Source organism: Meleagris gallopavo, chromosome 6 (assembly GCF_905368555.1).
Source record: "Meleagris gallopavo chromosome 6, MGAL_WU_HG_1.1, whole genome shotgun sequence".
In the NCBI taxonomy this organism is placed as follows: Eukaryota; Metazoa; Chordata; class Aves; order Galliformes; family Phasianidae; genus Meleagris; species Meleagris gallopavo.
The window spans coordinates 45,079,286-45,095,547 of NC_139409.1; the positions used below are offsets into that span (position 1 = coordinate 45,079,286).

At 39.9% G+C, this 16,262-nt stretch overlaps 1 protein-coding gene across 1 annotated transcript in view; it reads left to right on the forward strand.

Moving 5' to 3' along the window:
* Positions 1 to 8,649: 8,649 nt before the first annotated feature.
* STAC (SH3 and cysteine rich domain) overlaps positions 8,650 to 16,262 on the forward strand; it is a 73,401-nt gene continuing 65,788 nt past the window's right edge. Inside the window, exon 1 of the mRNA XM_003207280.5 lies at positions 8,650 to 9,174. Coding sequence (XP_003207328.1) covers positions 9,058 to 9,174 — 117 coding nt within the window. The 5' untranslated portion in view covers positions 8,650 to 9,057. The remainder of the gene's footprint in view (positions 9,175 to 16,262) is intronic.

The following is a 16,262-nucleotide window of genomic DNA, read 5'->3' on the forward strand; positions in this document are numbered from 1 at the left end:
AGGAGTAAGAATATGAACATAAGATGGGTGAAGCATGCACTAGATTATATGTATTTTTCCCCTGAGCCTATGGTCCAGGTGTGATTTCTAGGTGTTTAATACTGAAAGGAATAGTAACAAGTAAAATGGATCTAAATCTTTTTGGACAAAAATGGTAGTATGAATTAGAGCTAACTGCTTGCTTTTGGTCCAGCTGGTCTGTCTTTGTCAATGGAAGACAGCTTTTACATCTCTGGAAGAAGATAAAGCCCTATGAAACATTTTTGAAAATCGCACCTATGAGGATATGAGCAGTATTTCAGCTGAGATTATGGAGAAATGGCTTTTAAGACATATTAACAAGTACCCTTATAAATCCACTGTAGTAACAGAATTAAAAAACACCCCTCAAAAAGTCAAAACCCTTTCCAACTATTTGCAGTTAAAATACATCATTCCCAGTTCTGGACATTCTTTGCTTTTCTATGTGGAAGATAAAAATAGATTTGCTACACAAAGCTCTCGTTAGGGGGTCACACAAATACACAGCAGCCATTTCTCCCTAAATTGGATCATTCTCTACGCTTTTTCTTTTGATGTGTGAAGTCCTTGCTGCAGTGATCTTTCCTCATCTTTTCTGAGCACTGCTGCCTAGTATGGTCTATCTCTCAGTGCACTGGGCTAAGTACGCCACATATGAACACAGATGTTAAGAAATCTACTGTTTAGCTACTACTTCCTTACTTTGATGTCTTTGTTTGAGATTTCAGTCTTGAAAATATAACTCTGGATTTATTTTATATTTTTAAAAATGCTTTTATACTTCTGATTCTAGTGATTAGTTTAGAAAAGCAGAATTTTGTCTATCGTACAAAATGGGAGTGCGAGTGAGAGGGAAAAACTAAAGGGAAATTTTGATGATAAAATCTTTTGACACATCCAAATGTTGCACAGGTTAGATTTACTGTGCCCCTGGGATTGACCAGGCACACATCCACTTTTCAACATAATTATTTGTTTTTTTTTAATGTAATATTAAGACCAGAAAGAAAGCAAAGCTGACTCATAGGTGTTGTACAGATTCAAAATGGAAGGACGGTATTGAACCTGAAGAGCTCACAATTTAGGCATAAACTTTATTTGTTTGCAGGAGTTCATATCTGATTACTGGTCACATCCACTTGGAAAAAAAAAACACAACCTCTTTTGTTATATTGCACCTTAATAACTGGCACTTTCCTTTTCACATTTTTATGAATCAAAACACTTTTCTGTCTGAAGTTATATCTTCATAGTGTCTGCAACTTCTTGGCTGTTCTGATCACATGGACTAGCACATCCTCTGGATTCTTCTCCTTGGGATCCCAGAAGGATGCCCCAGTTTGGAACAATCCGTTCTATTATTTGATGAAGCCTATCCCTTCTGCTATAAACTGCTGCTTCCTTTAACTGTTGGTCTCTTGCATTTATATAAGTCCAGCCACTTGTTCTGAGTTGTTAATTCTTCCTTTAGCTAAATTAAAGCATCTCAAATATTAGCCTTTCCTGGGAATTTGGAATGACTTTGCTTTTCCTCCAGATTTCAGCTACCATGATGCTCAAAAGTCTTTTCTATCCTGATGGACCAGTAAGAAAGAGTAATAAGACATAGAAGTAATATTGACTACAAAATTAAAATGTAATTTTACAATTACACAGAGTTGTATTATTGTATTATTACTGTCAGCCATGTAACTTTAAGGTTCTGAATACTCTTGCTAAAATCGATTTGGCCAATCACATGAATAAATCTACAACATAATTAGGTACCTTGCTTACTTAAAGTCTGAAACCACCATGCTCAATTATTAAACCTTTGAATTTGGGATAATATATTCCATGGAAAGAATGGGAGAAGTCCAAGTCTTCACTGGATCTGGTGTGCAGGCCCTTTCTGCCTGAACAGCCACACTGAACCATCAGAATTACACATGCAGCATGGTGCTACTGCAGGCAATACGAATGAAGAAAGAAAACCATTACTGTTGTGTTGTTTCTTTTTTCTTAAATCTACTGAAGAAATAGAACTAATTGAGGATGTGGAAAGTAAAGTCATTCACACAATTTTCCCCTATTTTTTTTTTTCTTCTCTCGTATTTCTCTTCTTTTCTGCTGTTTGTTCTAAAAATCTTGATTATTTTCCCTAGTAAAATTGTTTGCTCTTGCAGCTGGGCTTGACCCCTTTGGATAATGAGGCAGAGATAGAAAAAGAGCAGTGACTCAAAAGTGCTTTGTGTAGAGATTTCAAATGGCAGCAAGTGGTCATATGCTTTCCTATTGCTTCAAGCAACAAAATATAATGATTTTATGTACTAGAACACTTTAAAAATCGGATGGTCTTTCTATGGGGAAATCTAGTTGGGAAGATTCTCAACTAAAGGACTCAGTATTATCACTTCAAGATAAGATATTGAGGCCTAATTTTTACCTACGTAAATTGACCTTTCTCAGTCCTTTTAAAAGGTACTGAATATGTTTTTTCAGAATAGTAATAGTCAGGAAGACAAACCTACATTCCTACAATCATTTTGAATTAGATTGTAAGACTTTTACTTACGTACTTTAAAATCAAATAATATAAAACATTACAGATAATCTCTTGCAGTATTGTAAGGTTTACCTTTTTTTTTTTTTTTTTTTTCCTCTTTTAAATTTTTACTTCATGTTTTTATTTAGAACTGGTAACTATGTAGAGAGAGCACAGCCCATTTTCCATTAGTATCTTTCAAGCTTTGCATCTTATCGACGTTCAAGAAACAAAAGCAATATATGTGGGCTGTAAGATACTCACCTTTCCATTCAATTCATAGCAGGCTGAATGTTTTCTTTATTCTTGTTCAAGAGCTAGGATAAATCATTATAATAACTTATGTAATAGTAGGCAGCCCTCATCATACACGCTTCTATTCCATTTGACACATGCACTAATCTGATAGAGCAAAATGTTAATTTTGATAATGATAATTTCTGATATTTCCGTGAAGTCTCTCATCCTACCAGATCCAAAGGGTCTTAGAGATTTGCTGTGAACAACTGAGTTGTGCCACGCTCTGTAGAAAAGCCCTGCTTTTCTAACAAAGGTCAGCGGCGCACTAAGAAATCCTTTTTTTCTTCCTATGCAAATTATGGTAACACAACTGTGTAGACAGCAAAGTTCATTTTGCATTCAGAATGCATGTTTGTGCCTAAATATTACAGGACAGGCACAACCTAACTACCTAAGACAGGAAATACTGTGCATGCACAGCCTTTTAAGAATTGGTGCATAACCATAAGATATCTGCAAGGAAGAAAAAAAAAAAAAAAGCATATACATATCCTTGTATTCACCACTAACTATGGTGGGAATGTTTGCCAGTGCTTGTTTTAGATTCTATTTACAAAACATTGCTATAAATGCATTTTAACTGGCATTAGTTGAGAAGTACCTCATTATGATGCGCTACTGAATAGCAGAGTGATGGAGAAAGCAGGTACATAAGACAAATCCAATGAAGCCCTCAAAGTTGTAGTACTCATAACTAGAAAGGATAACAGCTGGACAAGGGAATTTCAAGGAGAATTCAGGTTGGGGAAGGTTAAGAAAAGAAAAGTGACTGAAAGTTCCCTTCCATTGAAAGTCATTTAGAAAAAAAAATAATAACCCCAAGATCCAGGATGGTAACCCTGTGAGGATTTCCTTCCACTTCGCCCTGGAAATGGCTGAGAAGAAAAGAGTAGAAAGAGTTGATTGGGGTGATAGGAAACTCTCCAGAGTTGTACTGAGAGCCATCAAGAAGAATCCTACTTTCCATAAAGCCTTTCATCCTGGAGAACAGAAGTGAGGTTAAAGCAGAGTCCAGAAAGAGTGGGAGAGATCAGTACATTAGTTATCATAACTTTGTTATTTCTCTAAATATTTGGAGCACAGATACTCTGAAAGAATTTAGTACGTTGTGCTTGTGTAGATGAATCACCATCACAGCAACTCACTGAACTGGGTCAGGGCATTCTCACTACAGTCATATTGGACTGTTTCAGTAAATGGCTATTAAATGCCATGAATTTCTAGGAGCATCTGTGAGTTGCATGAAGTGGTGCTACTGATTCCATGGGTCTCTTTCTTTATCACATTCCTATAAAAAAAGAGAAGGAATCTCATTGCTAGCAGAGATGTAAAATCAGGTCGGGACTGTCGCTAGTTATTTAAAGGTATTGCAGATCTTTTGTAAGCCCAAACATATTACATGCTGTATCTTGGCTAAACTCCATGTTTTGTAATTACATCCTCTTCTCCTCTTCTCAGACAACTTTTGTTGTCACAAGAGGATGCCGCTATCTTCGTTTTCCTGAACTAGATGTCTGGGTAGCAGTATTTTAATCTCATCGTGATCACTCTGAAAGATAAATTCTTTATTGCCCGAGATGCAGCATGGTTTCTGCATCACTCCCTGTAGCACTGCAGTGTGTGGAGAAAAGGCAGGTTTTGAAATTTATGTTCAAGCAGAGGTTCCATTTTTCTCAGTGCTTAAGTACAAGCGCAAATCTGTTGGTTTGGCTTCCTCCTCCATTACTCCCTTGCTGCAGTATAATCACTCCCAGGAGCAATAGGAGGCTTACTACTTTGACTCGAAATTGTATTTTGAGATCACTGTAGTCAAAATGCAAGTCATCACTATCCCATTAGCTCTTGGAATGCTTTCAGAGCATTGTCTGGTTTCTGCTTCCAATTTGATGAGCTGGTGACTGTAGCCCTTGGATGGCATTTTCATAAGCAAAATCCTGAGGGAGGTGGTTGCAGTTGTTACCATGTTAGCCACCTGATGAACTGCCAAGGTTGTACTGATAGCAAGCAAGAGGTATGTCACTATAAACAAAGCAACAAAAACAGCCTCTTTCTGCTATTTTACCACTGTTTTCTCTGTGGGTTACAGGGTTTGCTGGCAGAGCAGTGCCCACAAGCCTGGAAATGCAAGCAAATTCTCTGCCAGCACAATGATCTGGTCTTTGCCATCTGGTAGCCAGCTGTAGTGAATATCTGAGAGCACAACCTAGTGAAGACATCCACCAGTATGTCTGGCCAAATGCACCATGCCAAAAGTAAAATTCCCATCACGAAAAGCAACAGAGGCATAGCCTGTTGCCAGTTTCCACAAAGACAAAATTGGATTGAATAAGAATTGAAGATACTATTTCTCAGCTGGAACACTCACAAATTGAACTGAGGAACTGAGAGAGAGGCTGATTAAGTTGCACTTCAAATGCCAGAAAGTCAACCTTACTCTGTGGCTAATGGTTTTCCGTAGCACTCAGTCTGCAGCCAGTTGAATGTTGGTCTTTCAGTAAACTTCAGTACTCCTTCCTCTGAGGGCTCTGCTTTGGTGGCGGACATCCTGATTCCTCCTGATTCCTGCTTTGTACATCACTAGGAAGAGGTACATAGTGGTTTAGAAGTGCCATTTATTAGTAGTATCATCTCTGTAAGCACCTTTATACTCTTTTTGCTCAGGGCTGTGAGATGGTTTATGCACCAGGCAGTGAATAATGACATTTGTTATTTGCTGAATAATGAATTCTTCTCCTTTTTTTTTTACTTCTTATTTTTCTCTAGTAATTACGTGGGGTGTGTCAAAGTGGATATAAAATCTTTGTTATTTATATATATATATAAAATAAGTGCTGGTTTCATAACTTACCTCTCAGTGAAATACAGCTGTGTTTATGTACTCTTTTTGCAGAAAGGTGCCTAAATATGTTAGAGGAAGAAGGTGAAGGAATGTGGTATATGCCAAAACATCTACATCAACTTAGCCTTGCCAGTTTGGAGCTTTAGAGCAGGTAGGACTCAGCAGTACAAAGACGTGTATTAATAATGATAGTATATTTTCCTGTGCTGGGAGCTTCTGGGATGCTCTCACTTGGAACTGGATCTCCAGCACCACATCATGTGCTCTGCATCACACCCCATCACCCTCATGTGTGTGCTTGGACACAGGAGAGAGGGTGAGGCATAGCACTCATGTCCTCAGCCTTGCTCTGCCCAACAGGAGAGCGCTTGGCATTGGCTCCAGGCAGCATCCAAGCACCTTTACACACTGCAACAACTTCAGCTGGTGGCGGAGAATCCATCCTCATGTTTTATTCATCCAGATTTCCTCTCCCCACTCCAGAAATCTACACTCATCTCTTCACTGGAGAATCTGTTCAATTTCCTCTCATTTAGCGCCGTGCTGCAGAGCTCACATTTCTGCTGAGTGCCCTCACTCAGAGACTGATCGGTGCTAATCACAAGTCCAACTTCTCAAGAGTGAAGCGTGGGAGAGAGAGGAGATGTAAGCTCATCTAATTTGATCAGTCTGTTTTGTTATACCGAATATTTGATTTTCAATAGCCAGCTCCCTTGGAAGGAAATAAAAATGTAAAAAAATCCAGCTTCCTTCCCTTTTTGCTTTTTTGGTAAGATTTTTGGTTTGACTCATCTTTCCCAGGCTAATTGTCAAGAAACTGACAGATCACTCATGGTTGACAAGTGAGTAATTGGGAGAAGAGAGGGAGTACAGCAGGTGTCAGTACTAATTTGGTAAAACAAACGGGGGAAAAAAAAGAGGAGTAGAGTGTGGCATGATAGTCACTTTCACAGTCATGACGCTACAAGCACTTCATACAAAATGTGTGCAGGATTTTACAACGCTTAGAGCGTTAACTATTAACCAGCCACTCCAGACACACTTCAGAGGTGGCCTGCAGTTCACCATAAGAAGATGCTTTTGAGTCTCTTAACAGGAAAGGCTGATTCACAGCACTGCTGAGGAATGGGATGGAAAAATAGCTTCATGATTCTCACCTATCACATTATTGTGCAGAGCAGCCCTTGCAGCAGGCAGACCTTCTGCCCTTGCCCTGATGGGCTGCACTAGGCTTGACTGTCAGGAAGGTTATTACTGTCAGAGCTGGATCATTCTATTGCTGTCAAGATCTCTGTTGTCTACAGCTGCCCTAATTCTCTGAAATTGAGACTCAGCCCAGTCCTTGGTCATTGCTAGGACCTAAATCTCACTTACTGGATGGAAGAAGTGAGCTTTGTGTCTGGAGAGTTGCTCTGGCTCTGAAGAGAACAGCCAAAGATTTTGCTGTGTTTTAGATAACAAACCCTTGGAAATCAATTCTTTCACTTATCTGCCAAATCTGCTCCTCTGAGCTCTGTTTTCTTGCTTCAATCTCAGATGTCACTGAAACTGCCTCAACACCAACCGGTGCTCTTGTTTTGATCCCTGTAATGGTGTTAGTGAGGCCAAATAATGGATTCTGTTGGCAGACTCCTAAGACACACTTTTGCTCTAAAATGGTGGTACAAATAGCATTGCAGCATTTTATGTTTACTGCCTCAAGATTTCAGTATCTTATATGCTCTATTTCAAAGAAAAATGCTTTTTTTTTTTTTTTTAAACCAGAGATTCAAAGAAAAGTGTAGTTTTTTTTCCAGACTTCAGCATAGTTATAAAAAATATTGAGGCTGCAGGGCACTTTCTGCTCTGGCTTTCATCTGTACAACCCCCTAGTGTCTTGAAATCCTGCTTTGCTTTCACCCACGGATCATTTGGGCTAGAGTAGTTCTACAGGACAGCCCCAGGTAGCAAGAATGTTTCTAAGGGGTAGGACCAAAGCGAATGTGGTACCCTCTCTTGAGCTCCTTTCTGGCTCAGATGTCAGTGCATCACCTCCAAACACCTTTGCCTGTACCTCCAGGAAAAAGCAAGAATTTTTTTTTTTTTTCTTCTTGCTTTATGGGATGTAAGTACTGATAATTGGAAGCACACTGGGGTTGCTTTTATTTTTTCTTCCCCTGAAGTATAAAGAGACATCTCCCCCAGCTGTATGGAGTGAATCCCACTCCACAAAGCACACACGTGTTGGGGAGCACATCCATTCAACCTTTCGCCACGCAGACCTGAAGTCAGCAGGGAGGAGAGCATACAGGTGCCTTTGCAGCTGATTTAACCCAGAGGCGAGGGTTGAGCCTGCCAGCAAAGTCATGCCGTCCTTCTGCCGGGGCTACCGCAGCTCCGAGAGTGACTTTGGGCATTGCATCCTCGGGAAAGACGGCGCCTGGGGATGCCGACAGCTTTCCCACTGCAGCCCAACCGAGTGTTATTACTATGACAACCTACAGGTACGGATCTGCGCAGCGCCGGGAGCTCCGGCAAGCCCTGATTGCATGCGTGTGGCTCAGAGCCGGGGTGCCCTGCCTAGGAGAAGGGTAGAAAGCACTCGGAGCCACAGGTGCCCCTCTCTGGCTCTGTCCTGTTGCTTTGGGGTGTAAGGCAAAGTGTGGGTGCTTAAGAGACAACAGCAGCTAAGATTTTTAATCATCTTCTCTGGGGCAAAGTAAGGAGAGTGTTGCTTTTCCCCTAGAGCCCTTCTTCAGAAAATCACCAGACCTGTAAGAATATAAAGCTGCCCTTCAAATTCTGCCTTCCTCAGCCTGATTAAAAGGTAAAAATGCTCCCATGCCTCATGCATGCTGTATGCCTCTGTGTGTGTGTGTGCATGCATGCACACATTACTTTCTTACACTACTGTGACAGCACATGCTCCCCAAAGCTATCCACAGCATTAGAAATCCAACTCCTCCCTCCAGTGCTCTGTATGTGTGTGGCTGGGGCTTTCTGCTTTGCCTCACTCCCAGCTGATTGCGGGCTGATGGTCACGACTCTGCTCCTCACCTCCGGGCTTCACGTTGAGGAGAGAAGGATCGGGGAAAACGGAGAAGCTGGCACACAATTGCCCTACGGAGCCGTCGATAACTTGCTCCCCGTGCAGCAGAACCACACAGGGGAGGGGAGGGAGGAGGGAGGAAAGAAGGGGAGGAGGAGGAGGAGAAGGAAAAAAAAAAAAGAAAAAAGAAAATCCAGAGAATTCTAGTCCTGCAAATGTAGTGAAACTGAGTGGTCAGAGTTCATTTGCTCGAGAAGAGCAGAGAAGAAAGAGGACGGTAAATGAGAATAAGCAAGAAAGGTCTGTAGCTCATTTTCCTGATACTAGCAGTGTTTTAGAGGGAAAATGATTCCTCCGAGCAGCATGACTGAAGTCAGCGTGGACAGTGTGGAGAAAGAGAATGAAGTGGAGAGCACAGAGCAGCCTCCATCTCCAGCATCAACCACCAGCCAGGAATCTAAGGTACTTAGATCTCTTTTATTTCTTTCTTTTCTTTTCTTTTTTCTTTTTTCTTTTCTTTCTTTTTTTTTTTTTTAAAGATGCATTTCTCTGATTTGTGTTTGAAGCTCTGTGGCAGGATCAGCAGCGGAGTGCTGTGAGCCACCTCCGATTGCAGTGTCTGCTCTGACATTCCTACTACTGAATTCTCTCTGTCACCCGGGAGGCTCGGGGGTCTGAAGTGGGGAACACTTGCCTTTTGAGATGGTTGGGTTTGGGGAATTTGTTTTGTGTTTTCACCTTCTTATTACTCTAAGGACCTGGAGGAGGAAAGGGGGTGAGGCAGGGGATCACTGCCAACAGGTGATTTTAGCTATTTTCACATTGTGCATCAGATCACTTACAGAGTTTTTGTTCATGGCTGGAATGATTTATTTTCTCAGTGTCCGGAGAGGACTATTTTGGTGGGAGACTTCAGATATTCCACTTCCCTCTTCCCCTCTAGCAGACCCATCAGTTAACTTTCACTGTTTAATGAGCCAGTAGTTGAAATGGGATGTAAGTGACAGCTTTGGCACAAGAATTCTTTTGTACACTACGCAGAAAATCTTTGTGTTTTTTTTTCTCCCAGCCTTTTATTTATTGATTACTAAATGTGGTTCAGTGTACCTTACTGAAAACCAACATCCAGCTCAAATGGCATGGCCCCTAATTTTTTAATTGACTACTACATGAAAAGTTTTTCTGCCTGCCAATATGTGACTTGGAATATTGAGTAGAAAGGGGAGGAAAGTACTTTCCGTAGATAATGAATGTTCTCTGCAGCTTTCCTGGATAATATGATTTTACTGATCCTCTGCTACTTATGATCAGTATCATGACAGCAGCTGCCAGATCTTCCTGTAGACTTCCACAGTGATGCTGTGTGCTGGGTAAATGTATCAAAATAGGGAGGTCCTCATCACTTGGAGCTTACAGCTGGGTAGAGGCTTAGAAAATACCATGTGAGCAGAACATCTGCCTGACAGGGAAGGTCCATGTTGGCCTGAGTTTAAAAGGCACTGGGAGCCTGGTGTAATGTATGAAAGCTGCTATGTTAGTCTGCAGTTAAAACTAGGTTTTCAGAGTGCAAGTCGCAAGAGTCTGTGTGGGTAGAATTCTGACGTAGGCTTTGGGATTTTTTTTTTGAATGCTTTACTCCAAGGAGGAGAACTAAGGTATCCCCTATGTAAAACAACCTCTGTAGAAGAGCTCTCCCAGGAACAATATCATTCTCTGTTCGTGTTGTTTGCAATACACATTCAGCACTCCTGGGACACTGCTGCAGTCTCCCCGGTGAGAAGGGAAAGAGTAAATGTGTTATTGGTTCAGCCCTAGACTCTAAAAGGATCCGGTTGATAGGTACCTAAATCCTCCCACAGAGAGCATTTCCCCAGAATTGCTTTTGGTATTTGTCCAGAGGGGAGCTCAGCCCCCCAATGAGGTCCCAGTAGGAACTGGAGCCTTCACTGCACAGCCAGCACCAGGTTCTCACTTGTGCTGTACCTGTGTCTGGGCCAGGTGGAATGAGTGCTCCCTCTGCTCCCAGGCACAGCCAAGCAAGCTGTTACAGAGCTAAGGTGCTGCTCACATGAGGGATTTTCCCACTGAGTCACAGAGCACTCAAGTTTCTCAAAATGAACAGACAGGCAGGAATCCTAAACAAAGACAAAGCAAAGTGCTGCACGTAGGGATCCTTCTTGCTCCTTATGCGTGCTTTCAGAAGGATGACAACAGGACTTAGGCACATCTAGCCAGAGAGCAAAAAGACTACTAAGCAGTTTCTAATCAAACATTACCATCATCAATTCTTCCAGTCTTGTGAGCATTAGGAGTGATACACTGCAGTAGGCAAAAGCCGTGACTGTGCTTTTGATGCCATCACTTGCATACAGATATTTTAAGTAAACATGTAATCTGTGTATTCACATTTAGAACTGCGCATAAGATCAGAAAATGTTCTGTATTGTTATTTCAATAGATGATTCAAAAGACCCCTGTGATCACTAGGTTCACAGAATCACAGAATGGCCAGGGTTGGAAGAGACCTCAAGGATCATGAATCTCCAACCCTCCTGCCACATGCAGGGCCACCAACTTCCCCATTTAATACTAGACCAGGTTAATAAGATTTTTTGTCCTAGTAAGCAGAGGGATGGAAAAATTATCAATGACTTCATGATTATTTTTTTTTTTCAGGAGAGCTTATGTACTTCAGAAGCCAAAGATTCTGACAGAGACATATGTCAGTGTGTGCCAACGACCTGTGCATTAGCTTTCATTCCACTATGTCTTCTGCCTAGGCTGCTGTCTTGTCAATCACAGAGGGCTGTGCTTTCTTCAGGTACCCTCTGTTGTGTAAGTTAACAAGTTCATGTCTTCTGCAGTTACTGCAGAACAGTTTGTGCAGGGTCTAATTACCCCATAATAGCTTGTTTCTGGGGTAAAACACCATTATGACTCCAAATATAGAAATAGAAACAACGTGGATAATAGCAACCTTCAAAATGCATTTGAAAACATTTCAATGGAATGATAATTTTGAAAAACTAATGCAGAGCTAACGTAGAGACATTGCTTCCAGCCTTTTGTAATCATAGACTGTGACACATAGCCCCTTATAGTAACAAAGTCCGGAAAAAGGGTTTTATCTAGCACACTCCAGGCTGTATTCAGACGATGACACAGAGTACTACAATTCCTGACTAGCATGAGTCTGAGAAGCAGAACTTCAGGATGTTATCAAGTACCTAAAACTTGAAAGAATGACTTGCATGTACACACCTTTGCCATAGGAAACCAGCTAGCCTGTAATAAAACCTAAAATTTCCCACCACATTTTCCTATGGATTAGGAGCATATTTACTGGTGAGTACACACAGACACTGAAAGCTGGAAGGCCATCCTCTTCTGCATGTCTTCCCCATCACGAGCACTTTCGTGCCTGAACTTCAACAAAGCTGCTCAGAATGAGGAAATTCAAACGCTCTTTTAATTACACCACGTTGCCTGGTCTGCACAAGCAAGCCCATTTTACATGTTCTAAGTAGTAGATGTAAATGTTCTACTACTTTATCGTGTAGTAGATACAGTACTGTATACTGTGAACACGTCTTTTGGACTGTGTGTCCTCACATACTTTACAGGTAGCACTTCCATTGTGATGCCTTGTTAATACAACTTCAAACAGATATCCAAAGGGTAGTAAACACTGTAAGTGAGCCACCCTGTAGCACTACATGTACTGCTATTGTGCTAAATACACTAGACCTGGAATGGTTAAGAATGCTGCAAAGCTAATAATTAACTTATTAAATTAATCTGTTGACTCTTGAAACCATTTACTTCACATCTAAGTATGACTTAAGTGGATACTTGAAGTATATTAGGAGAATATGAGGGTACCAAATTAATGTATACTGATGCTAATTCTATTACGTGCATCTGCTTGTAGTCACGCCTTCTACCTGCTTAGGTCCTTCACATCTGCCTTCCAAAAGGCAAATAGCCAATCTGCGAAAAAATTTTCTGTATTTTCAATTCAAGGAGTGAGGAATTCATTGGCTACTGAATCCTAAGGAAGGATTTCTCCCTGTTGGTAGCAATTAAAGACACACTACACACTTGTACAACTACTAACAGCAACAGAGGCAGAAATGTGGTGGCAGCAATCAAATCACATTTCTCATGTCTCTTGTGTATAAAGATACTTTGAATTTAGTAAAGAAGGCTAAAATTTGACAGAAGATGAATCTAAAGAAAATATTATCACATCTGATAATGTTTCTGTATGTTTTGGCATAATTGGCACATAACTCCTTTTCCTTTATCCTTTTTATTTAAGGATTTTTTTTTTTTATTGCACATCTATATGAAGAGGGAGGAGACCATCTGCTGATTTCTGAATAGGTTTGAGTCAAGTCATTATTGCTATATTGTGAATAATGGCTGGGGATATTCATAGACAGTGGACTGCATCTTAGAAAATGCCTTTCCTGTTTTTAAGTTTTAAGGGAGCTTGAGCATCTGTGATGTTTACGCTAGTACCTGCAGGATTGGTCAGCGCTGGTCTTTGGATTATTAGTGTCTTGTTTAAAGTATGTAAAACACATGTCAGATTCTTGCCTGCACTCTAGAAGGAGTAGTAAGCCTTGACCCTTATCATTAGAAGCAATCTCTCATGTAAAATTTACTTATTTATAGATAGTAGTGAATATGTATGAAGGCCAAATATTCTTTCACAGCTTTGCCAATTTCTATCTACTTTTTTTTTTAAAGTTCAGGCCTAATTATGATGTACTGCGGTCATGTATTTTTGATGCAATAGCTTCACACCAACAATTTCATTGGCCTAACAAATTGCTTACACTCAGGCCAGTTAGGTAAGTTGAACAGCTGAAAACGGGGAAAAAAAAAAAAAAAAAAAAAAAAAAGTAGAAACTAATCCTCCAAATGAATATGACATTTGGAATATGTATTTCACAAAATAAGTGAGTTTCTCAGTCTGGCACTTCTGCACACATACTATTCATTAGCCAGTATTCAGGGAAATTCATACTATTTTCAAATTCCGAAATGTCAGTTCAGGAGATGTAGCACAATTGTTCAAGCTCTATGAATAACCTGATATGTAATAAACAAGATGGAAGTTGTTGAAAAGTGGTAAACCAAGAAGTTGATTCAGCATTGAGGTTCAAGATTTTGATGTAATTTACTTACATCCCCAAATCAGTTGAGAAGGTTGAATTTACTTTCTCCTGTTTTTCTAGTGTAATAGAGCAGTATTGCTTGCACAGAATTTCAAAACCAGGTATTAATATTAGATACTGAACAATGCAAACAGCTGGAAACTCTTTGGATTTTAATATGATTGTGTGGGATCTAAATCATGCAGGATTTGTGCTATGCACTTAAGCAGAGATCTTCCCCATTTAAAGAGTTAATTCTTTATGAGGCTCCATAGATGGTTACTCACCAATTAATATTTAAAGAAGCAGAGAGTATGGTGTACAGTTAGCGTTTCTCTCTCCACACTACTGCTAAATACCCAGTATGTAAACTACTGCTGCAGTCTTCAAAGGAATACCAAAGAGCTTAAAAAAATCCTGTGGAAGGGTTCTCCTTAATCTTACCCACATGCCTCTGCATAAAATGGTGAGTACATACTGTGAAGTAAGACTGAGGGAAATAAATGTGCTTGAGTGTTTTTAAGACGCTACTTTCTGTAGCAGATTAAGTAACTAGAGGATTTCTTTAACAGTAAGAAAGTAATAGTCTATCAATATTTTCTTGAGCAGAGTTCTTGTTTTTATATTTATTTTGACTCTTTTCTACTTTTCTCCTTGTTAACACATTCTGCTATTGTTTTTGCTTTGAGATATATGTCAGATCATTTCTTAGGTGCATTGAGATATCTGAGGCAAAACAGAAAAGTGATCAGTTCATTCTCCTCTATTCACGCTTTCTACCTTGCCAAAGTGAAGAAAATGTCTATTATCTTTCAGCAAGTAAAGATGACTTGAATCAAGTCTGGCATGGTAAAAAATGGATTTACTAGAAGTGTGAATTTTCACTGAAACAAAGAAAGTTGTTTTCAAAGCTGGAAGACAGTCCAAATCTACCATCACAGCCTACTATCCTATACTCTTTGTCTTAAAGTAATGCTCAGAATTTATTGCTACTCCTTTTGAAAGACTTCCAGCACCTGGATGCTCTAATGGATAAAGGATGTCCTCTGCTCACTCCTTCCTCCTAATTCCAGTCTAACTTCATCTCTGGCCAGCTTGTGTGGCATAGTACTTTTGATAGTGCTTCTTTAGTTGAAACAGGTCTTTACCATTCTTAGTATGTGTTTCCATCATTTAGGAGTAGACTTTTATATTCTTCCCAAGCCTTTTAGTTTCTAGACTAAACAAGTCAGGCTGATATAAAATAAACTTCATCTCATCACATTCAGTAATGAAAATACAGAAAGCAAGATTGGCCTTAAAATGGCTGGTGTTGTTCTTTGAAGAACTCCACTAATGGTCATCCTTCAAGATAGTACTTCCTTCAGCAGAAACTCTCATCCGTTGGACTCACTTTCCTTCACTACTTCCATTCTTTTGTGTCTTGGCTAATAGATTCCTATTTGATAGCACATTGAAATAGACCACATCTTCCTTTGGCCTACCAAATATTCTTTGACTAGAAAATTTTTCATCTCGTCCAAGATAACTAGTCTAGGAGGATTTGGCTGTTTGTTGTTGTTGTTGTTGTTGCTGGCTGCACTGTTGCGATCAGATCAATAAATATTCATTTTCTGGGATTCCTTTCCCCCTCCTCTTGAAATAAATCTCTATTTTTCTGTATCATTTCCTGCTTGATAAAATTTGTTAAGAGAACTTGGTCCTAGACTTGCAAAGTAAAATTTTGTAATAGGGATTTTTCTCCTTTTCACCTCAGCAGGTATATTGATGCTTTTTTGATGTCATACCATCAATTTCTGCAAATACTTTCCTATTATTCCTGTTATTTTACCCCAGGATCATTGTTCTGGGAAGAATGTGAGATGAAGCATTTGATAAGTTCTGAGTCTGCCTTTTATCTCATCTTTGCTTTACCACAGTCTGTTTCTTCTTTTCCATTCCCTAGTCTGCATCAATCCTTTGACATTTCCTTAAATACCTTTTGCAAGGGCTCCTTCAGCTTTCCTTGGCAATTAATGTGCTTAAACCTTAGCAGCTCAACTTGAAAGCTCAAATTTCATTTGCATACCAGTTTTCTTTTTTACTCCTCTTCTTTCTCTTACTCCACTCCTTACCATTTTTTGTGGACTCCGCTCTTTCCTGATTTCCTTTCTGAGGTAACTATTTTTAAGCAGTTTGCCAGGAACATACATCTATGGGATCTTTTTATTCCTTTTTGTTTCATGTTACAAGTAGCCTTAACATATTTACTTTGAAGAAATTCTACACCTCTTGCACACCCAAGCACGTCCAAGTATCTAATGGTTTCTATTCGGTCTCCTTTTCCTGTGAAGCATGACTCTAACCTGATACCTCATGTCTAACAAAGGCCAAGGCCATTCCACA